Raw genomic sequence first — 23,737 nt, forward strand, 5'->3', positions numbered from 1 at the left:
TGGCTTCCATGTCTGCGCTGTGCCACCTCTTGAAGATTAGCTTTGTTCTCATTAACCAACTCAGCAGGCTTACCTGTCCACATGGGAGCCACTAACCCATGTAATATCCTAATAGCAGGTTGGTTACTAATCTGGGAGGGCAGGCAGAGCAGACACACCCAGTCTGCTTTTTAACACACCATAGGCAAAAGCTGCTTTTTGTGATTTGAACACTTGCCTTTCTTGGACCAAGCAGCTGAGTAGAGTGGCACAGACAACTCTTCCGCACCACTCAGGACCAAGTATGGCTGGAAGTTTCAGCCCCTTGTCCCTTTAATGCCTTACTATTTATCCACTCCAGGTCTTTGTACACCTCGTCCAGTCTGACACTTCCTTTGCAGGGAGATTAGACTTTTTGCACCCAACCCTAAGCAGTTGGAAACCTGTCGCCTTCTACCTTTTTTACATAGTGCCAACTGATGACAGTGGTCATCACTGGATGTTCAACAGGTGGGCCATAAACAAGAGACATCCAATTCTCCCAGTGGTAACACACTCCCCTCCTCAGGCACCTGCCAGGTGGGTACAGGTTTACTCTGCAGTCTGCTCTTTAGGCCAACTTTCAGCCACACTTGTCTGTCACAACTGTACCAGTCTGCCCACCTGAAAACTTAGAGGTTCCTTTCTACTTAGCTCTTGAAGGCTCCTCTATAGTGGGACTGTAAATAACTTACATGGCACTTCCTATTTGCTCCTGAGCATCATCCTTACACTTAGCTATCTAGTCTGTTCCACAATTTCTCCCATATCACAACACTGGGTAGGAGCACCTTGACCAAGACCAGGTGGCCCAAGCATGTGCAGAAGTGGACGCAGTCTAAAGAGCAATAGCTCTGTGCATGAGACCTGGTGGTTGCCTGCATTTACAAGTTCTGCCTCTGGCTACCGCCCCCCACCCACCCCAGATGGAACAGGCATCTGTATTTAAACTTTATTACAAAATTATAAAGCAGAGCTCTGTAACAAAAAAATACACATTTGGGTTTGCTTTCTAACACCCAGGTGAGAGAATCTTAATATAAGCCACTTGGAGCAACACGTTCACATCCAAGAGATCGCAACAAGTCTGTACAACGTAGACTATTAATTCCTCTACAGCTTATTAGTTTAGACCTGGCTATTCCCATCTATGAACCAGTTAGCGTCTTTTGAAACGAAGTCTTAACTGCAATCTTTGCGCAATCACAGCAAAATCCACAGAATTAATTGGAAGGATTAGGCGTTTTCACATTAAGACTAAGGATCCATGGAAAACAGAAAGGAAAATCAGGTCTTCTGCCTGGTTAACTGGAACGGGCGCCACCTTTCGTTTGGCGTAACAATAAAGTTGTTTGACATCCGTTTTTTTCTCCAAATGAAAAGATAGAGATTTAAAGTTAAGTTCTTACAAGAAGTGAATCAGTTCTGATTGTTATTTGGGTTGCTATCCCATCAGTACATTATTTTCTGTTCCTGTGTAGGAGGTAGGGCGGTAAGGCCTCAGAAGAGAAAGCAGTCATAGGGAGAGGCGGCTTTGAAGTTACTGTTAGGTCTTTCTGAGCTGCATAATCAGACCTGTTTCACAGTGGAGTCCAGGAGCAGCAAAGTCAGTGGGCTGTGCTAAACTGAAGACATTGTAAACTACAGTACTCAATGTTCAGGGAGGGAAAGGTAGTCTTTGTGGAGGAGCTGGTTCCCTGATACACAGGGTTTGACCCAAAATCTGGTCATCTGGACTTGGAATGCAGAGGTAAGTGGCCTAGGCATCTCTGACTTCAAGGAACTACTTGATGCCCTGAAGGAATTCAGTGGTTAATGGTGAAGAGGAAGCCCCCTTAGGTCCTCTGCTTTCTAGTCATGACTGGTTCTCCCAGCCTCACGTAGCTGCACAGTGAAGGGTAGTGTTGGCCAAGATGTAATATAGTGCTGAGGGTTCGTCCCACAGAGGACTGCACAGCTCTTCTGATACTGTATGTTCTGTGCTTTGTTGAGCTGTTCAGCAAACACTCAACCTTCAGTTGTGTCAGCGGTGTAAAAGACTCCAGGAGAGAGCTAGAACCATGATCTAGAGAATGCTTCGTCCTGACCTGCCCAACAGCTGAGAAGGGAGTGGAATTAAGGCTTTTTAGCCTAGGCATAGTCCAGCCTCATTCAGAACCTTCCAGGGCCTCATACACTGTCCTGCATCTGCTCTCCGGGAACTCTGGAGCAGCCAGGCTAGAGGAGAGCTCTTTGCCTAAGTTCCTAAGCCTTCAGTAAGCAAGTTTAAAACCCAGAGAAGAGAAACTATTAAGTGGTTTTTAAAAGACTTTACCCTGCTGGAAAATGAGAATCAAAAGCTAAAGAAGCCAGGAGGTGAATCGCTGTGAAGTCGAGGCCAGCCTGGTCTACAAAGTCCAGGACAGCCAAGGTTAACAAAGAGACCCTGTCTTGAAAAATCAAAAAGAGAAAGGAAGCCAAAGATAAAGCTCCATCTCTTTCCTCATAATCTAAAGCTAAGGATGGTACAAAGTCAAAACCACACACCATCTTTTAAGGACTTGCAGGAGCTGGGGGTCATGTGGGGAGACTGGTTGTTTCTAACTCCAACACTAAACAAGTGACTCGACCTAGAATTTTTTTTTTTTTTCTACAGCGTTTAGACCTAATTTCTCACTAGAGGTGAGTTTACTGATCCAAATTCTGACCTAAGGAATACTACTGGTCTGACTGAACTCTTGGTCCATAGAAACAAGTGGATCTTAGGCAAATGAGCAGACTTAAAAGATACGTTAACACACAGAACACCAGAGAATCCAGAAATTTAAATCCAAATGTGCTTTTCTGAGGGGTAGGGAGTAATGACTCAGGACACTGACTATTTCCAGCAGGATTTTTGATTGATGAAACAGGAGTAGTGGTGTATGGGACATGTGAAATGTGTCTTAGGTTCTTAGGAAGGGAGAAGACATGGTCCATGTTCTAGAAAGTCCTCTTCATTGATTAACATCACCCAATGATCACAGAAGCAGGCACTCATGATCTGAATCAGTTCCCCCTGACTTTGGACTCTGCCACCTAAGAGGTACACCCCATGGCAAGACAGGCATGCCAAGCACCTCTGCTTGTCCTAGTCTTAAGAACACTGCCAGTTTCTTGCAATAGACTGCCCTTGTGCGTCAGACCAACCCTGAGCCCAGACACCTTGGGCTATGTCCTCTGTAAGGCACTGAAGAAGCTAATGCTAGCCCTCAGGATCGGAAGACGTGCACTGCTCGGATGACATACTGCCGGCAGATAGGACATTCATTCATGCGTTTGCCACACTTGGTACAGGTCACCATGTGGCCACACTCCAGCAAAACACAGTCAATGGGTGAGTCCATGCAGATCTTACACAGGTTCTCCTCCAGGCCAGAAGTCACCGCTCCTCCTGGACAAACAACGCAGAAAGGAAGAAAAGATTATGTCTCTGTGCACAAGGGGCTGCACTAAGCAAAACACCAAACCCACACTTTATCAAATAGAGTGCCTTCAAAAAAAAGCCCCAATCTCAGTAACTAAACCGTATCCAGCTGCTGATTGAACCCGACTCCTGCTAAGAGAGGGGTCTGAGTATGGTACTCTAGGATCAGAAAAATCCCAGGACTCACGAACTAGAAAGAAAGAACTTAGGACATGAAGGCTGTGATACAGTGAGGGAGCCTTGCTTAGGTACCACAGCCCAAGGCAGAATGTATTAAAAAAAACTGGTTCAAAAAAGTTTGGCTATACACAGAACTGTTATGAGTAGTTCATTAAGAATCATAAGGCTTATCTATAAACATAGACCTGGTTTAATAAAGCCGAGAATCCTGGGGGACCCCATGTGCTATTCCACAATCTACCTCTGGGCTTCTTCTGAAAAGACTTCCTGATAGAGGGAAATGGGCAGACACACAGCTCCCTTTTCTGTGCTACAACCATTGAATTTTATTCATACCCTGACTGCTTATCATACTGCATGATAATTCACTTATCTCCCACAGTAGACGAAGAGCTTCTAATTCAACTTACTCAGTCAGCAATCATAGGCTTAGCATTTGCTTTGTGCTCTGAGATCAGATACATATCTTTGAATTCCCAAAACCCAATTCACATAGTATGTATTCTTTAAACATCTGATAATGAACATTCTGCCCAGGGGATAACTGCTCACACTGACTAACTGCCTACCATGTGTCAGGGCAGGGTCCTAAGAGCTTTCTAGATTAGCCCAAAGGTGCTGAAGTAGGTTTAGAGATGACACAACTTGGGCCAGAGTCCTTGGCTTGCCCAAGGACACAGGGCTGCCAAGATAGTCCACAGTCAAATCAGAGAGGCTCATGGACATACGGCCTCTGGATAAGGGCTCCAAGGGCAGAGACCATCAAGACACTACTAACTGTCCACTACAGAGGTTTCAGCAAGTGCTAACTGGCTTGGGGTGGTAGTGGGCACAGTTACTATCCTAGCTCAGCACACCTACCTTCTTCCAGTCACGGAACAGAATTGTTCTCATGCCAGCCCCTTGCCCCATCTGGGCATGGCCATCCTCCGGAGGAAGTCCCCATTTATCTGTGGCTTCTACTCTTTCTTTTCTCTGTTCTGGACTAGTCTAAAAAGTCAAGTCACTGAATTGCACAAATCCATGTACGTTTGTTTATTGCTACAGTTTGGTGGTTCTGAAATATTCTCATGTAGCTATGAAACACATCAATTAAAGAGCACTTCCCACAGAGACAGCTGGCTGTGAGCGTTCAACTGACTTAAAGCCGGTGTGGCCTTAAATCAGAGGTTAGAAAGGTACACTGGAGTCATCGACAGGATCTCAGACACTCACTACTTCCCTGAGGAGAAATGATAAATGTATCAACTCAGTGGTCAGCATTCTCAGACCATGAGAAGAAAGAAGGATGGTAACAAGTAGATTAAGCTGATACTGGTATTTTGGGGGTTGGGTGGGCTAACCCAGATGGTTACAGGGACGAAGAAGAAAGCTCACCTCTGCTCACTCCACACAAAGGGCCATTTTCCTTATGATAATTCTGAAAACAGTTTTAAAGTGTTCTGTAGGCTGAAACACTAGTAAGAATATTCTTGCTCAGGAAGTTTACAACCACATTCCTCAAGGCTTTCAAAAGAGTACACTATATATGAAAACATCCCACAGGCTACATGGGATACTCGTTCTTCAGTGCGCTCTGAGGATGCCCCCAATAGTGGCCTTTAACACCCTAGTGGTGCTTAGGTGGCAGAGTCATGGAGAAACTGAGCCTGATGTCCCACCCCCCACACACGGGGAGTCTGCTCTAATTCAGCCAAGGCCCTCAGCCTGGCCCACCGCTGTGGACTTCCCTGATAGGAGGGGGGCAAGGAGAATGCCTGCCTGACTTGCTTTCCCACAGCTTCCCTGGAATTCTCAAGACTGTGAACAGCCATCCCTGTTGAAGTCAGAGGGACAAAATGGCTAAGAGCCTAAGCCTCTCTTTAGCAGAAACAATTACATACCGTTTTGGTCTTCATCACCAGACACTGAAAAGGAAAGAAAAAGATGTATAAACAAAGGTAGTCACCACCCAGCCATCATTTCTGGATGCTGGTCATCTAGGGCCCGAGAAGGGGTCCAAGGCTGCAGTCTAAAGAAATGCTTGCTCTCCTCCCCCATTCTGTGTGCTGAAAAGTCATGAAGCTCTTGCTGTTCCATCTGCTCTGGTCTGAGAAAAGCAGATCCACTGGTCTACAGTGACCACTGTCAGCTAAAAGGACACTGCACATACACAATATCCGTTGATACTGCCTCTGAAGCCACCACATTGAGGTTATTAAAAAAAAAAAAAAAAAAAAAAGAATGAAGAATTTGAGTATTTCAATGAGCCAAGGATTTTTGGACAAGCTCTCCCACATGTAGTCAAGCATGGCGGTACATGCCTGTAATCCCAGCACAAGAAGCACAGGATGGATCGTGAGTTCCAGGCCAGCCTGAGCTATCTACTGAAACTATGTCTTTAAAAAGCAGCAGAAGAAGGGGGAGAAGGAGGATGAGGAGGAAGAAAGAAAGAAGAAGGAGGAAGGAGGAAGAAGAAGGAGGAAGGAAAAAAAATAAATAAAAATTTTAAAAAAGAAGGAAGAAAAAGAAGGGAGGAGGAGGACAGGAGCGCACCTGTAATCCCAAGCGTTGAGGAGGCACAGGCAGGTGGATCCTCTCTGAGTTTGAAGCCAACCTAATTTCTACAGCAAGTTCCTGCCCAGCCAGGGATACAGAGTGAGACCCAAAGTCTCTGGGACTCTAAAGAGACTGAGATCATCTCAAATGGAAGACAGACTCTTTGTCAGGCCCCAAGTCTATAACCAGTGCAGTTGGAGTCAGTATGAGTTGTTCCATTTTGTTAGAGGAGGGCCCGAAGCTCCACTCCAACAACCATTTATCATACAAGGAATCAAAATGCTCAAAGAACTATTAGCTTGCGATGAGAAGGACGATGAGAAATCTGTGTTTAAAACAAAACCAAAACTAAAACAAACAAAAAAGAGCCAGGCATGGTGGCGCACGCCTTTAATCCCAGCACTCGGAGGCAGAGGCAGGCAGATCGCTGTGAGTTCAAAGCCAGCTTGGTCTACAAAGTGAGTCCAGGACAGCCAAGACTACACAGAGAAACCCTGTCTTGAAAAACCAAAATTTAAAAATTGAGAAAATGTCCAGTTCCCAATGGTCACAGGAAGGGCTAGGGCTGTAGCTTGGTGAGAGAACGCTTGCTTAGCCTGTGGAAGTAGACCCTGGGCTGGTGATCCCCAGCACCAGGCAGAAAATCTACGTTACTACTAGGGTGCTGGGGATGCAGCTTACTGGTAAAGTGCTTGCCTAGCCGCACGGCCGACCGTGTTTCTCTTCTGCAGGACTTCTCTGTACTTAGCAGAAAGGCATCTACAGTGAGTCAGTATGAGACAGAGGGAAACTGGAAAAGGACACCATGTAAAATGCTTTGGGAAGTGAACGCCAGGGAAAGCCCGAGTCCATGCTACTTGCTAGGGTTTGCTTTCCAAGCCATAACTGATTGAGATTACACAGCGCTGGTGATGGGAATGAGCATGCGTGACTAGGATCTGGCAGGACGCTGACTTAGGAAATCCTCAGTTCAAACCTCGGCTCTGCGGTTCACGTGACACCAATAGCGCCTGGTGCACAGGCTGCTCTGAGGATGGAACTATCCAATGCCTGCCCCCAGGCTTGGTACTTGAGAAGTACAGATGTGTAGGCTGGCTTCCCCTGAGGCTAAACACATGGGGAGCTCTGTTCAGTCACCACCCAGGCTGCCCCTTACCCAGGTGCTGGAGTCCTTTCTGATCCTTGTACAGCCGAGTCACCCGCTCCATCAGTTCCCACTTCTCACAGCAGCCCTTGTAGTTGACGAAGTTGCGAGCCAGGATCTCCTTCAGCTGCCGCACTGTCAGGCCTTCAATGTCCTCCAGGTGGGTCAGGTCAGACAGGGAGGCCCTCCGGCCTGGGACGAAGCTGTCCTCTGAATCGATGGACTGCAATGGCATAGACGTGATCAGGTGGTTCGACTCTTGTGTCCTTTAAGCTCTCTCCAATGACCCCCAGAGCACCCATAAAAATCAACTTTGTTGAGCATCTCAAGCATGCACAGAGGTATCTGGCAATGGTGCCTGGCCCAGCAAAATAGACTGGTCTTTCCCTGCCCCGTCATGTGCTTTGTGCAGAAAAGTCACACACTGGCATGTCAGCACTCTGCATAAACGGTGCACTAGCTGGCCAGACGGCCCTGATTCTCAATGCTGATGCCTCCACCAAATACTAGGCATTATTTTTCAAGTTGTTTACTACCCTGAGCCTATTGCCCCTCCACAAAGGATAGAGCACTGTCCTGCCACACAGGGTTCCTGTGGAAAGTAAATGTGGCAGCACAGGAAACCCTGGGTATGTGCTGGCCCATCTCAGTACAGACCTCCCTGGCAGGACTTCACACATGGCCTTCACACATGAAGCCCTATGGTCCCTACAGAACCGTGCTCTGCAATGGTCCCTTGTGTGGCTGAGGCCGCCAAGCTTCGTCATCTTACCTCCTTCCCCAGCAGAGGCTACTGCACCCTAAACACACAGGACAAGAAAAAGGCTTTCCTAGCACCACCCCAGTGTGCCCTCTGGTAGCTCTTGGAAAGTCAAAAGACTGGGAACACAGTGTGGGCGAGGAGGCTCCCCTGCCTCCACTGTGGCCTCCCATCTGCTTGCTCACACCAACACACAACAAAGGAACGCTACTACTACACTCAAGGACTTCAGGACTGTCCTCACAAACTGATCCTCCTGGTTCCACCTGAGTCTGCTGAGGCACCCAGGAACATCCCAAGAAGAGCAGGGAAAGAACAGAGGCAAAGGTGCAGAGCGCGCAGAGCCCCACCTGGGTCTCATCCTCGGCAGGTGCTCTGGCTGTGCTCTCCAGGAAGATGGGCTCCTCGGGGTCCTGAGACACATGGCCAGTGGCCTGTGGGAAGAGAAAGGTGCCATCACATCCACAGAGATGTCCCAGTGGCTTACAAAGCATGGGCCTCTCTCAGCTCATATGAATGTCCAGAATGTATTCCCATCTCCCCCCAGAAACCAAGGCTCCCGAAGCATTACCCCAAACGCCTGCTTTCCACAGCAACTCTCTCAGCAGAGACAATACAACGGATGATAACCCGCATCAGGAACAAAGTGATCTAATTCTGCCCATCCCAAAGAGTGGCATTAGCCAGCACTCATCACAGTTTGCTCTCAGCCTGGACAGTTGAGGTGAAAGGTTTCTTTCCGCCCCATTATCTCTGAATACTATGCCAAATGCCTTCTGCACGCACAGCCTCTACCCACAAGCCCGGCTCTGCCTCTGGACCAAAGTCCACCGGTTTCCAAACATCTCACTCATGTCCTTGACATGAATCCCCCTGGCCTCCTCACTGACGAACTCCACCACCGTGAGGCTCACTCTGCAGTCTCTCACACTCTAGAAATGTGTGCTAACCAACAGGACAGGACAGGGCGTACCCGGAGCTGCTTAAGTGTGTGTAAGGAATTGAAGAACCTAACACCCTGAGACGACAGAACGCAGACGCCTCGGCTACGGTTCCATTCTATTCAGCATTCTAACTTCCCAGAAGGGCTCATCTTTGTCAGCGTGCTCGGAATTGTGGCCTCCCGACTCTCTTAGCCACTTCTGCCACAAATCCCTACGCAGCTCCTCTCCACGCCCAGCTGTCTCAGGCCGAGGGCCTGTGTGAACTCAGAGCCAAAGGCACGTCTAAGTTCATGGGCCTAGAGGCCGCATGAATAGTAAAGAGAGGATCTGGGGCTCCAGCCACTCCTCAACAGAGACAAACGACAAACAATTACAGAGGGAACAAAAAGCAGAGCGTCAAACACCTTAAAGTGACGAAGCATCCATATAGGGATGCAGCCAACCGTGTCCGCATCGACACCGCTGCTCTCCTCCTGGCTTCACGTAGATGTGGTACTCCCTGGCCACTTGGGTACTGTCACCTTGGTATCACCCCAGGCTCTTCCAGAGGCCAGCCTGTTCCCGAGCTTTTGAATGTATTTTGTTCCCTAGAAAGAGCAACTGGAAGCCATGCTGCAAATACTCTTATCTTCCCAGTCGGCCTACTGGCTAAATAAAAATCTACAATTAGTATCTACCCGTCCACGACTCTGCACGCACCTCCTTCCCTAGCGAACACTGCTAGGATATCAAAGCAGGAGGACAGAAGCCAGGAGGGGCTAGAACTGGGAGCAACTTGCTGTGACTTAGCATCCAGCCTTGCCCAAGTTATTTCCCTTCCCCATGCCAGTTTTCCTGTTGGCAAAGTTCAGGTGTCACAAAGAGAAGCTGAGACTGAAGGCCTCTAAAATCTCAAGGGGAAAGGTACCCAGTAACACATGGTATCCGGTATGACAGCCAGAACAGGGAAATTCTGGTTAGTAACAAAATGATGCTTAGAATCATACACTGAAAATCTCCAGGCTGGAGAATGACTCAGTGGCTAAGAGCACTTGTAGGCTCTTCCAGAGGTCTTGAGTTCACCTCCCAGCAACCACATGGTGACTCACAACCATCTATACTTAGATTTGATGCTCTCTTCTGTCATGCTGGTGTACATGCAAATACAGCACTCATGTGCATAAAAAATAAAAATCTTGAAAAAAAAAAAAAAAAAGAAAAAAAGAAAGAAAGAAAAAGAAAATCTCCTAAAGGTTTTGTTCATTTCCCCCCACCCCTCTTTGCAGTCCTCAGTTGGCCTTGAACACAGTGTGTAGAAGAGGCTGGCCTCAACATCCTGACCTGGGTGCCTCGATCTCCAAAGTGCTGAGATTAAGGTGTACAGTGCCATACTGGACCTGTCTGAAGGCTCTTCATGAAAAAAACAAAAAAACAAAAACAAAACAAAACAAAAAAAAACTCCTGTGGTTCCTTCTCCTTGCTCACTACACACAGACTAGAGCACCTCTAAAAACCAAGCAGAAAAGAATATATAGTGAGGTAAACAGACCAAGCAAGAGCCAGGGCTGAGGAGAGCATTAATGACCAGCTGCCCAGACAAAACAGACGTAGGCCAACCAGGGAGCTACACGATTGTTACGCACTTAGATCATGCTATCGTGTTGAGCTGAATGAATGGCCAGTCCTGGGAAAGGAGGTGACCACGACCGGGAAGCACAGCCATTCATGTCACATGTGGGAGAGGAGCTGCCAGTTCACACAGCTCTGTGTTCCACAGCCATCTGTGGTAGATGAGCCCCTCTAACCCAGCAAGCCCAAAGGGGGTTCTTTCATTGGTCTAGGCTCAAAGTGTACCCGAGATGGGGACAAAAATAATTGTGGTGTTCGTGGTGTACCTCAGTGGAGCAGCTTTGCCCAGTACGCTGAATACCTACCACTAAAAGTCAACAACAACAACAACAACAAAATCAGCAGGGCGGAAGTAGCACACGCCTTTAATCCTGGCATTCCCTGGGCAGAGGCAGGCGACTCTCTGAGATCGAGGCTAGCCTGGTCTATAGAGTGAGTTTCAGGACAGCCAGGGCTACACAGAGAAACCTTGTCTCAGAAGAAAAACAAACTGTGTGGGCAGGGCCCTGGCCTAGGTCCTAATCTTACTGTGGCATCAGTGGGGGTCTGCAGATCTGAGCGGAAAACCTCAGAATGGGCCTCAAGTTTAGCTTCCGTCTGCCAGGGCTTCCTAAGTGTGGAGACGGTGTCTGCTCACCATGGACGCTCCATGCTTCAACCTGCTGCTTACGGTTTCCAGGTACCACCAGGTACCACCGAGGCGGCTTACAGACTCATGTCCTGCTGACCACCGCTGCTCCCACACAGCGACACAGTAGCAGGGCCCTGCCACAGGGCTTCCCTTCTCTCCCCTCTCTTGCCAATTAGGAGAAACCAGTCAAAAAACAGTAAGCTGGAGGGCAGATTTAAACCAGACTAGAAATAATGGTGACTTTCCTCAAAGAATTTCCCAGAGCAATAGGGAAAAAAAGAAATTAAGTCTAACTAGGGGATGAAAGTATTATAAACAAAATCCACAAAAACATGGCGCCAGGCCTACCACCCCTGAAGCCAGAACCTGAGCCTAATGACCAGCAAACAGCACTTCCAGAACCAACAGGGAGAGAGAATGGCTTCACACCCCATTCCCACAATGCAGTGGGAGAGGAAAAAGAGCCTCAGAGCAGACACGGGCTGAGAGACTGCATGCTGGCCCCTACCTGCTGATTTTCCTGAGCCTGGGCTGGGGGAACGGAGGTGGCTTGTGCAGGTGGAGAAGTGAGGCCAGGTGAGGTAGGAGGCACTGCGCTGATGTGAGGCTGGCTCAGGAAGGCCTGCTGCTCGGGAAAGTCCTGGGACAAGGTGGGGACATGAGTCCTGTCCGCCTCAGAGATGACAGGCTGCTGGCCAAGCACCAGAAACACCAGCTCTTCTTTCTCCCGGCACATTTCGGTAGAGATGTCATGGAGGCTGAGGTATTCCCTCAACTCCTTCACCTTCATCTTCATGAGCTCCTCCCGCTGAAAGGCTGTGGCTCGGAACCGCAGGCAGAGAAGGCAGAGGCGCAGCCCACTCCCCTCTTGGCTCGAACAGGTCGTACAGAAGTTTTTCTTACAGTCCAAGCAGGTCTGCTGCTTAGAGCAAGAGATGGGAAACATGTCAACTTGAGAGGACATGTCAGACCGCTGGGAGCTGCCGGGCCAGCGGGGCCTCCTGCTCCCTATATCCAAGGTGTGAGCCACACTGCAGCTTTCAGATTAAAGGGCACTTGGAGGTGACAGACCTCCTGGGTCTGTATCCACCAACAGGACACCTGACATTTATACACTATGTGTATACACAGCACAATCGTTTACATTTACCATTTCATTGAAAGCGTAATGTAACACTTCATTCACGCAAACCTGGAGCTATTAATAGCACCACCATATTTGGAATTTAAAAAGCTCTGCCGTTTTATTTAAGTCACCATCTCAAATGCCTCACAGAGTCGTCATCCTGGGTATGTTACATTGGCCTCTCTGCTGCTTGGCTTCCCTACCCATAAAAAGCTGGTGAAAACAGGGCCTTTCAGGCTGGGCATGGTGGCATATTCCTGTAATTCCAGCACTTGGAGGCAGAGGCAGGTGGAGCTCTATGAGTTCAAGGCCAGCCTGGCCTACAGAGTGAGTTCCAGGACAGCCAGAGCTATACAGAGAAACCCTGTCTTGAAAAACCAAACAAACAAACAACCCAAAACCAAAACAAACAAACAACAACAACAAACGCCAGGGCTTCTCTCCCAAGGTCATTGTGGAGACCTAGAAATAACGCACTGAGGCACAACCTGCCATCTGCCAGGTCCTAGGTCAGGAGCTGGGATCTAGTTCCCACTGTGCTGCTTAACCATCTCACTGCTGAGGAGGGTAACCGTAGAGGTTCGTCTGTTGTTGCTGGATTTTGTTCGTCTTGTTTTCTCAGGGCTCAAGATTGAACCCACAATCTTTTGGAAGCTAGGGAAGTGACCTGCCACTAGGCTGCATCTCCAGGGTTCTTAAGATAGGGTCTCTCTATCTAGCTCAGGCGTGTGTCACCACGCTCGGCTAACAGCTATCGCTGTGGCACTACAGAGACATGCTACTGGCTTGTCAATCCATCCTCAAAGCTCTTTAAAAAATAAGTATCAGTGTTCTTCCCTGACTTACAAAGAGAACTGAGAATCAGGGGGATGGAGTACTACAGTCAAAGGCAGGGAGTGAAGGCAGAGCTGGGACTAGTCCAGTGCCCTCGGTCACGTTCATGCCATGTGGCGGCGGTGCCGTGAGGAGTCCCACACAGGCAGCCAACAGGGCGGAATCAGTGCCCTGTCCACAGAGGCTGCTCAGTTTCCCTGCTCCAGCAGGGCCATTCTCAGAGTGCTGGAAGTAGGTGGGACACGAGGCCATCTCAAGATAAACATTCCTCTCCCCTTTGTGAAAAGCACACAGTGTCTCAGTGTAGAGACAAGTATGAGGGACCCACAAGCCGGCACCGCCTGGTGCAGCTGCCCCACAGTCACAGACAGCACACCAAGGCTGCTCAGCCCACAAGCTGTGCAAGCACAGTGACATCTGGCTGAACACTGCTCCAGCCAATGACAAGTCACTCTCCTAAGAGGTCATTCCTGAACATTCTGGGATCTACTCAAGGGCACCTACTCAAGAGGTTAGAAACTTCTCGTCTCATGATCACTTAACTGTTATTTACCCTTCCCGTTTCTGCTGCTGCTCTTTTTTTCAATATGGAGAGCCATTCAGCTACTAAAAGAACGCCTTGAGACCGTCTCAGCGGCAGGATCGGGACCGCCTCTGTGTGGGGCTGAGGAGTCCACATAGTGAAAAGAACTCTAGTTAGTGCCTGTCTAGCTGCCATTCACACAGCCCGTGCAAAGCATGAAAACTTGGGTGTTGCACCAGGGCCCCACTCTCCTCAGCTATGTCCGGAGAGGAAGCCGTGCTGAGAGGGAAGAGGACGTGCAGCTACCCCAGCCAACAGCAGCTGTGGCCAGCAGCCATGCAAGTGCCAAGTGGGAGCTCTGAGTATCTGGGGTTCAGGATGCCCGGCTGAAGATGAGGCTGCAGTGTCACGAAGCTGTGATTCCCACATGCAAGGCCACATTGACAAGACCTAGCTTGACACAAAGCCTGTGGTGCTCAACAGGCTAGATCCAAATGTCTCGGCTTCTGGGTGCAAGATCAGAAGGCGAGGGCAGGTTCTGCTGCCCCTGCCCACGAGGGACTCTGAAGCAAGCCTGCCTCTGAAACACTGGAGGCTCACGTTCCTGAGGGAAGTGAAACAGTGGGGAACGGCAGCGAGAAGAAGGCTGTCAGCAAAGGTGGGGAGAATAAGCAAAGTAAAGGCCTGTGTAAATCCTAACAAACAGATCAGGCCGGAGGAACAAACAAAAGAGCAACAAAGAGGAAGCAGAAGAGGTTCTGGGCCTGTCCTGAAATAAACACCCGCGCCAAGAGCTAGCTACACACCAGCCTTGGGCAGGCACTGCCCGCCTTGGCTTTCCCCCTTCACCAGGCTGTCCTCACTTCCCTAGGACGTCCTCAGCCAAATTCCCTGGCATGGAACAGGCCCACACTCTCATCCTCTTGGCTTCTGAACCACTGACGTATCAGAGATGGTTCAAAAAAAAAAAAAAAACAGCGTAAGGCGGACACTCACAGGAAGGCGTGGTCCCCTATCACTCTTTTCCCCTCGGATCTGTCTCAGCTCTCTCTTCTCAACACCGAGAAAAACCACTCCACGTCTGCTTGGCATTGCTGTTAGTTTAATGGTATGGCCAAAAACAGTATGCCCAAGTTCAGCCAAGTATAGCCTCCTTTACCATTCATACTGGCCCAGCTGAAGAGGCTGGACCCCAGAACTCTCAGACACCGATAGGCCACAGCAGCATTACAGGCAGGCTCTACAGATGGAATAGCTAGCTTGTGCCAAAACTGCAGCCTGTCCCTTTTTTTTCCAGGACTGGGAACACGGGGGACCCAGGGGGCATATCTTACCTGTGTTCTCTCTACAAGCCTTTGCTGTGGTCTATGTTTTGTAGCCAGTGAGCAAGTAGAAAATACTAACCATAAAGGAAAAGGAAAGAAAGAAACACACAAACAAACCGATGGTAAGATCCATGTAATCAATGCATTTCAACTACTAGAGAAGCTATTTTAAAAGTCTCTGGCTGGCCAAGCGTGGTAGTGCATACTTTTAATCCCAGCACTCAGGAGGCAGAGGCAGGTGGGCTGCTGTGAGTTGAAGGCCAGCCTGGTCTATAAAGCAAGTCCAAGGCTATATAGAGAAACTGTTTCGGGGGAAAAAAAAAGCCTCTGGCTGGTAAATGCCAAACACTTAAGAACGCTGATCCACTTAAGCACAAAATTACAAATGAAAAATACTTGCAGCAGAAAACATCCTTAACAATTACAAAATTCACTGTGAATTGCACAAAATTAATTCATACTTTAGAGCAAGAAAATATTATACCAATAGCATCTTTCATCATCTAAATTGAGATCTATCTGTCTCCCCTGGTGGGGTGCTGCAGGCCGCAGAAGCTTTTCTCTCATCTGACTGTGTGTACTCTGCCCTTGACCTCCCTATCCTGTTGCAAGCTCCCTAAGCAGGGACGACCTCCTTCATCCCTGTCTGCCTAGGCACGGCAAGGTCTGACACCAGTTAGATTTTAGTACTTCTGTCCAGTGGGGGAAGGAGAGCAGTTTCAATCATCCCATGCTCCCAAGAACCTGTCATCTTCAACGCAACATTCCAATGTCTTCCTGTGGGCTGCTTGACGTCTATGATCTGGGTTCGAATCCTGACTCTAGCACTTAACCATGTCCTAGTCGAGTGTTGATTACGGGGAAACCAATGAGTACGCTGAGGCCTCTTGATACTTACCAGAAACCTGACATGTACAGTTTTCTTTTTAAAGTCTAAGATTTTGTCAGTTGCAAAGATGTGGTTTCTAATACTACTAGTTACTGTGAAGATTAAATGAAAACAAACAAAATATATAAATTAAAAAATAAAAAAATCTGTTAGGGCCAGGTGGTATTGGCACATGCCTTTAATCCCAGCACTTGGGAGGCAAAAGAGGTGGATCGCTGTGAGGCCAGCCTGGTCTACAAAGCAAGTTCAGGATAGTCAAGGCTACACAGAGAAACCGAAACCGTGTCTCAAAAAACCAACCAAACAAACAAACAAAATCTGCAGGGAAGTGGTGACACACACCTTTAAGCCCAGCACTTGGGAGGCAGAAGCAGGTGGAGCTCCGTGAGTTCAAGGCCATCCTAATCTACCGAGCGAATTCAAGAACAGCCTGTGCTACACACAGAGAAACCCAGTCTCAAACAACACAGAGGAATAGCGGTATGCCCGCACACCTGTAAACTCAGCACTTGGGAGGCTGAGGGAGGGGGACTGCCTTGAGGTTGAGGCCAGCTAGCTAGATTAACATGGTGAGGTCAAGGCTAGCTTAGGTTACAGAGTAAGACCGTGTCTCAAAAACAACAAAACCCAAAAAGTCATAGTAAAATTAAAAGTCTAAATTTTGTTGTTCTTTGAAGTAGGGTTTCACTATTTAGCCCAGGGTGACCTCAAACTCAGGCATGTTTCACCACACCTGGCTAAAGCCTTCAACAGTTCCTCACAGAGTAAAGCTTAAAAGGACTCATTCCCCTTGGCATCATTCAGCCTCAAATCCTACCAGTCAATCTGGGTTGCAAACCTGTTCTGTAGGACACGTGCTGACTGAGGGTTCTAGCAAAGGGCCCATTACAGACAGTGCCTATGCCAGTGAGTGGGCTCCAGTTTCTCTGCTAAGGTTTCCTTGTCTCTTAGAAACTTTTGACAGGCTTTTGATAATGAGGACCAGGTTAATCTGAGGCCAAGTCTTGTATGGGACAGCTTAGAGCCAACATCTGCCATGTTTCCAGCATGGCACTGGGCACTTAAGGCCTTATTTCTTTCCCAGCACTAGAAAGGGTAACTCACAAATAAGGTTCAGTCATACAGCTAGTGAGCAGTGCAGCTGCTGTCTGAGGCCAGGGGTCTATGCTGAGATGCTTTGCCTTCATTTGAACAGTTGTTCTCGAACATTCTGTGACCAGGATAGGCCTATCATACAGGTAGAAAACAGGTGGCTAGCCTGAGGTCCTGGGGTCATAGCGCAGTGGCACTTACCTTCCGAGTTGTATTTGCAAAATGGACCCCACAGGCCTTGCAGCTAGGTTCCGAGCCGGTGGGGGAAGGGAAGGAGCTGTACCCAGGGTTGGAATAGGCTTGTGTCCTGGCCCCCGGTGGTGGTGGTGTCTCCTCAGGCTGTCCATCCAAGCAGAACCAGTTGCAGCAGGATGCCCACATGGTAAAATCTGACACGGGAGAAGAACAGGTAAAAGTTAGGATGTACCATACTTGGCTCCACACCTGCCAAGTATGAGGTCATGACTTGAGGGGCCACGGAAGACTTGCCTCGTCTACCACTGTAGTTAGTGCTCCATGTGTTAAAGACGTTTGATCTACCAGAGCAAGGTTAGCTACCAGGCTGGTATAAAACCTTTGTGAGGCTGCCTGGTCCTGTTTGGTTTAATCTAAAATCTCACTTCACTAAAATTCATTCTTATCTTACAATTAGAACTAGACACCCACTTTATTCAAGGGCATTGTCTTGCCCTGAGGCCCGGGTGGAGCCTTCTGTCTCTGTTTGTCTGTCTGTCTCTCTCTCTCTCTTCTCTCTCTCTGTCTCTGTCTCTCTCCAACACACACACACACACACACACACACACACACACACACACACACACACACCAACCGAGCATGGAGGGTGTGTATTATAAATGGGCAAAGCCAGATGCAGTGAGTGACATATACCTGCAGCCCAGCTACCTAACTAGTAGAAACAAACAGGATAACTTGAGCCTGGGCAACATAACAAGGTCGTCTCTGAAAAAAATACCATATAAACCACATGGAGGTGGCGGACACCTTTAATTCCAGGACTCAGGAGGCAGAGTTAGACAGATCTCAGAGTTCAAAGCCAGCCTGGTCTTCAGAGTGAGTTCCAGGACAGGCAGGGCATACAGAGAGACCGTGTCTTAAAAGACAAACCAAAACAAGAAAGTATATAAACCATCCAGGCTCAAAGCATCTAGCTAACGCTCGACTCTAAATCCAAGGTCTTTTTCTCTATGCTATCTTGGCTGTCCTAGATTCACTTTGTAAACCAGGCTGGCCTCAAACTCAGAGTGACCCTCCTGCCTCTGCCTCTGCCTCTGCCTCTGCCTCTGCCTCTGCCTCAAGGTGTGCGCCACCACCCTTGGCTCTAAATCCGAAGTCTTATCTTTAACCACGCTATCTTTTGACTCTCCCTCCCACTGGGCTGCACGAGTGACCCTCTTCATCCACAGTCCTGCTCAGCTAAGCTTCTGCGCTTGCACTGTTCTTCTTATGTGTCTGTGTGAGTGAACGCCATGTGTGTGCAGGAAGCACACAGGCCAGAAGACGGCATCAGATACCTCGGAGCGGGAGCGACAGGAGGTTGTGAGCCGCCTTGCATGGGTGCTGGGAACAACTCAGGCCCTCTAGGGGAGCAGCAGGAGCTGAGCCACCGTTCTAGCGCTGTGGCAGCACTGCTAATAGGTCCCCACACAGATCATTCACTTCCTACTTGCAGCCGTTAGCTCGTCTAGGACAGGGACTACAACTCCCTAGCGTCCATAACGGACACTAGCAGTGCTGTGCATGCAACAAACGCCCAGCAATGTTGGGTCCTTGTCAATTAGTGCCTCGGTGGTTTAATAAAGAGTGTTTTAGTTATTCTCACCACACGTATCAATCAAGCCTACGTACTGAGGGCCAAAGAGGTTGTTATTTTAAGTTCACAGAGCAAAAAGTATCCAACCCCCTCCAATGTCAGAATGGCCTGATGACAGGGCAGGGTGATTAACAGTGTGTGGACACCCTGAGCTCTTTGCTCAAAGAGGTAATAGATGAAACATCGAGTGGTGTTATTTGAAATCCACACACACAAATGGATACTTCCTGCATTGTCTCTCTCTCTCCCCCCACCCCCCCAGGGTTTTGTTATTGTTTTTCGAGACAGGGTTTCTCTGAGTAGCCTTGGCTGTCCTGGACTTGCTTGGTAGACCAGGCTCGCCTCGTACTCACAGAGATCCACCTGCCTCCGCCTCCCGAGTACTGCAGTGTCTCTCTTTTTAAAAAAATATTTCTTTATTATGTATACAGTGTTCTGCCTGCATGTACACCTGCAGGCCAGAAGAGGGCACCAAATCTCATTACAGATGGTTGTGAGCCACCTTGTGGTTGCTGGGAATTGAACTCAGGACCTCTGGAAGAGCAGGCAGTGCTCTTAACCTCTGAGACGTCTCTCCAGCCCCCTGCAGTGTCTCTTTTTAACAAAGGCATTCTCCCTCAGAGAGTTCAAAGATAACAAATTGGAAGGAATTAAGAGGCAAATCAGTCCAACACTGGTCATTCCATAAAAGGAATAACAGGACACAGGAAAAGGAAGAAGCGGGTCCCATGGGTTACAATTTTAGGGTTCTTGACTTCTCCAGTACTTTTTAAACTTTCTCACATGGTCTCTGACACACTCTCGTTTTCTTCTGTAGGTACCTTGGATTAAAACCTGACTCCCAGCCGGGCAGTGGTGGCACACACCTGTAATCCCAGCACTTGGGAGACCGAGGCAAGCAGTTCTCTGTGAGTTCAAGGCCAGCCTAGTCTACAAAATGAGTTCCAGGACATCCAGGGCTACACACTGAGGAAGCCTGTCTCAACAAACCAAACCAAACCAAGCCAAAACCAACTACAAAACAAAAAACAACCACCTGACTCCACAACCTGACCATGACCCCTGTGAGAACAGAGAATACAGCAGTATCCGGGTTCTTACACAGGTGGCTCGGGAAGGGTTGGTGAATAATCAAGCTGTCTAGGCCATGTACACATGGAAACCATTCATCCCTGTCTTTGTCACTTACCTGAGCTTCTAAGTTACCACGTAAGGAACCAATCTGCCTTCCTGCGAACTCCCAGCACACATGGCATAACCGTGAAGTTTTTGTGGGTTTTGAGGCAGGGTGTCAGGTAGCCCAGGCTTGAGCTCACCACACTGCTAAGACATCCTGGTGCTCCCACCTCCACCTCCCAAGTGCACTGCCACACTCAGCGTGAACGCCCAGCCTAAAAGGAGTTCCTTGTTGACAAGACCATGAGCGCATTTCTCTAAAAAGGAGGTTCTGCAATTCCTAAAGTTACATGCTGCTGCGTCTGAGTGAGCGCAGACAGGGCACGGATCCCGTCCCCCTCTAACTGGTCACACCTCTGCATGCTTCATGTTTGTCCCCGGACACTCCACAGGACAATACAGCACTAGGCAAGTATTAGTTGCTCCTGCCTGCACTGTAAAAATGCTTTTAACTACAATTTCCTCTGGAAAGGCAAAGGTGGACTGTAAAGCTGGAGGTTTCACCAGTTACCATGCGGCTTCCTGGGCCTGTGCACAGGGAACAAGTTACTCAGTAACTTCTGTAAAACCTCTCCTTAGCTAGGCATGCTGTACACATCTTTAATTCCAGCACTCAGGAGGATGAGAAAGGCAGATCTCTGTGAGCTCAAAGCCAGCCTGGTCTACATAGTGAGTATTATTAGGCTAGCAAGAGGCACCTAGTAAGACTCCATACAAAAAAAAAAAAAGCCAACAACAGAATCTCCTCATTCACGCATATGCCACTGTTACTAATGCCAATCCCTTTGTCCTTTGCCACTGTGCAGTAGCCATCGCCAGGGAGTTAATGGCCTACCAGAGTTGACAGTGCGCGAATGGAGGTTTGAACACAGTGTGGAGGCAGTTGAGGAGTGGGGCTAGTACAAACAAGGCAGAGGCATGACAAAGAGTTCACTAATGAGGTGCCATATCTTGACATGACAGCAGGGAGAGCTTATCAGAAAGTCAGGAATAGAGACTTTTTCTACGAAAAACAAAAACAAATAATATGCGCCATAGGAGAGAGAAACCACGAAATGCTTGGTCAGGAGTGGGGTATAGAGGAGGTAAACAGAACGACACAAGTTAACCAGGAGCTGTGGAAACATCTCGTAATCCAGGGGAAGGAACCAGGACTTTATTGCGACAACCTTACTTGATATGTGGGTGCGCTTGTGGTAGTGAGCCCCCACTAGGAGAGATCGGCAAGAAGCAGGCTAGGACAGGGAACTGCCGCAGAAGTGGAGGCCATGGGGACAAGAGAAGAGGCCGGTAGATCTCTGACAGAATCAGCAAGATATGCCAAATAACTGAAAAGGGGGAAGAGGCGGGTACAGGGCCAGTCTAAGGGTCTCCTGCCTACACACCAGGGTAACCAATGGGCTCACTCACTAAGATGACATCCTCAGAAGAGAGCACGTGTAGGTAGGTGTGAGTTAGGATGATAAAACTTGAGTTTCACACCCGTGGCACAGGCATGTGTCCACGTGTGCACGTCTAGGCTGAAGATAAGGGTTTAAGAATGTTTGACGTACTGGAACTGCATAGAGCCAGAGTTGGGTGAGAGACTGATCAGGTGCTCTGGGGGTGTAAGGCTCTGAGGAGGGCAGAGGACAGCCAACCAGGGAGGCGCAGAGCGTGCTCACAGGTGGGAGAACGGAAATGAACAGTGCTGTCAAGTAACCCAGAGAAAGGAACACAGTGAGGAACTCAAGATGTCCAAAGGCCTCTCTGTTTTAACCAAGCGTGAGTGTGCTCTGCCTGAGCAGTATGGGAGGAAAGCAGCTGACTGGTGACCACAGGAAGGAGTGAGAAATAAGAATGTGAGATACTGCAAGGGTAAGCTAAGCTATCTGGAAGGAAGAGAGAGACAGTAGCTGGAGAGGACCCAAGGTCACTAGGGTAAGCACAGGCACATAGACTTCATCAGCCATCAGTGAGTGAGGGGAGCAAGGGCAACAGGGCAAGGAACTGTATGTCATCAGGGGCTCGCTCGCTCCTGGCCAAAGGACAGCCATCCCTTTCCCCATCATGAACGGAGATGAAGGCAGCCAGAACCAAAAAGAAGCTGTTGGCATTAACAACAGAAAAGTGAAAGAATAAGATGAAAAGGAGGGGGACAGACTGGACTACTGAAATTATTTCTGGGTAACAGCTCAGAGGCAGAGTATTTAGCATGCACACGGACCTAGGCTCATCCCCATCTCCATCATGACAAAGAGGTAAGGATTCCTAAAAACAAACAAACGAAGGAAGAGGTAAGGGCGCTGCCGTGTAAGCAGCAGACCTACACAGAGCAGAGCGCAGAGGCTGCGTGCTGCACTCCACCTCAGTGCGTGAGCATCTGGGAAGCAGCCACCATGCTGAGGCGCTGGGACTGGATAAGGCCCTCAACCACGAGAGCTGGGGACCCAGAAAGACACGCCAGCTACCATAAGCCACTGTGGTGGTACAGGCTCAGGCCCACTTCTCAGCTGGGAGTCATGGCGGCCTAGCTTCCTCCACATTGCCTCATTCTCTCCGACCTCAAGGCCTCTTCTAAACATCCCCTGTAAGAAAGGGAGCAGACGGCCCCTTGAGAAGCCTTGTCTCTCACCACGCCATGCTGTGACCCCACAGGTCCACATCCATCTGGTATGTGCACCCAGGGAAGGTTAAATATGGAACAGAGGTGGCAAGAGGCAAGAGTAGCAGTGTCAAAACACCTCACACCTGGCTCAGTGTAACAGAACAAGTCCAAACTAAGTCAGGGGACTAGTCTTTTGTTCACTGAGACATCTGAGTATCAGAAAGGAAACATCTGCTAATGTGGCCAGTTTAAATAACATACTTTCTGACCGAGCTGGTAAGCTGGCAACTTAACAACTCCATTCACGCTAAATTCCCGGGGCAAGAGGCTGTCATGCTGACTGACAGGGCCACTCTGCAAGCTCTGATCCCCTCCCCCCAGACAAACATCTGACTCCAACTAACCAGGGAACCAGCTATGGGGAGTGGGAAACAGGACACTTTGGAAAGCTCCGGTCTCTGTCCTGTGAACCCCTTTCTAGATCTTACTCCCCAGCCCTATTCTGAGAAGATGGATTCTGGGGTTTAATCCTCCAACACCTGTGCGTTGCTGAAGCTTCCCCACGCATGGAGGGCAGGAGGGGACGCACAGTGGGAAGTGGGCGAGGGAAGTGGGCGAGGAAACTGCCGCTCCGGAGGAACACTGCAGGGCTGCAGGAGAGGCCAAGCGTGCCTAGCGAGCAGGCGGGGTCCGTAACCTTATGAAACATGCTGGTATTTCTGATGCAGAAGAGGAAAACCATGGTGTTAGTAATAAAGCACAATTGCCTGGGGGTGGGCTTGGTACAATCATAACGGCAAGAGGGCAGCTAATATGGTTTCTCAAAACAAACAAACAAACAACTAGATTCCTAAGTAATTTTAAAGCATTCCTCTGTTTTCAACACCTGCCCAAGGCAAATAAAGTGGATCACTGGCTGTCACGGGCGTGCCCTTGGGAGGAGTGGGGATAGAAACCCCCTCACTTGAAAGGAGTGGGTGCTCCAAAACCACCTCACTAGCCACCAAAATCTAAGGCGGGAATGTCTCCGAGGACTGCATGGCATCTGCTCTGATTTTAATTAACCGCTCTGTGCACCAAAGCAGC

The 23,737-nt window shown here is 48.9% G+C and overlaps 1 protein-coding gene across 10 annotated transcripts in view; it reads right to left on the bottom strand.

Moving 5' to 3' along the window:
* Positions 1–956: 956 nt before the first annotated feature.
* RFFL (ring finger and FYVE like domain containing E3 ubiquitin protein ligase) overlaps positions 957–23,737 on the bottom strand; it is a 74,479-nt gene continuing 51,698 nt past the window's right edge. For 5 of the 10 annotated variants that reach the window (XM_084749889.1, XM_084749895.1, XM_084749897.1 and 2 more), the window contains 6 exons: positions 17,259–17,446; positions 11,777–12,190; positions 8,436–8,519; positions 7,338–7,548; positions 5,527–5,550; positions 957–3,430 (listed from right to left, as the gene is read on the bottom strand). In XM_084749889.1, coding sequence (XP_084606015.1) covers positions 3,249–3,430; positions 5,527–5,550; positions 7,338–7,548; positions 8,436–8,519; positions 11,777–12,190; positions 17,259–17,446 — 1,103 coding nt within the window. In that variant the 3' untranslated portion in view covers positions 957–3,248. Of the gene's footprint in view, positions 4,866–5,526; positions 5,551–7,337; positions 7,549–8,435; positions 8,520–11,776; positions 12,191–17,258; positions 17,447–23,737 lie in introns of all 10 variants that reach the window. The other 5 variants (XM_084749891.1, XM_084749898.1, XM_084749893.1 and 2 more) reach the window with 5 other exon arrangements.

The sequence above is a fragment of the Acomys minous genome (assembly GCF_964271855.1).
Source record: "Acomys minous genome assembly, chromosome: 12".
NCBI lineage: Eukaryota > Metazoa > Chordata > Mammalia > Rodentia > Muridae > Acomys > Acomys minous.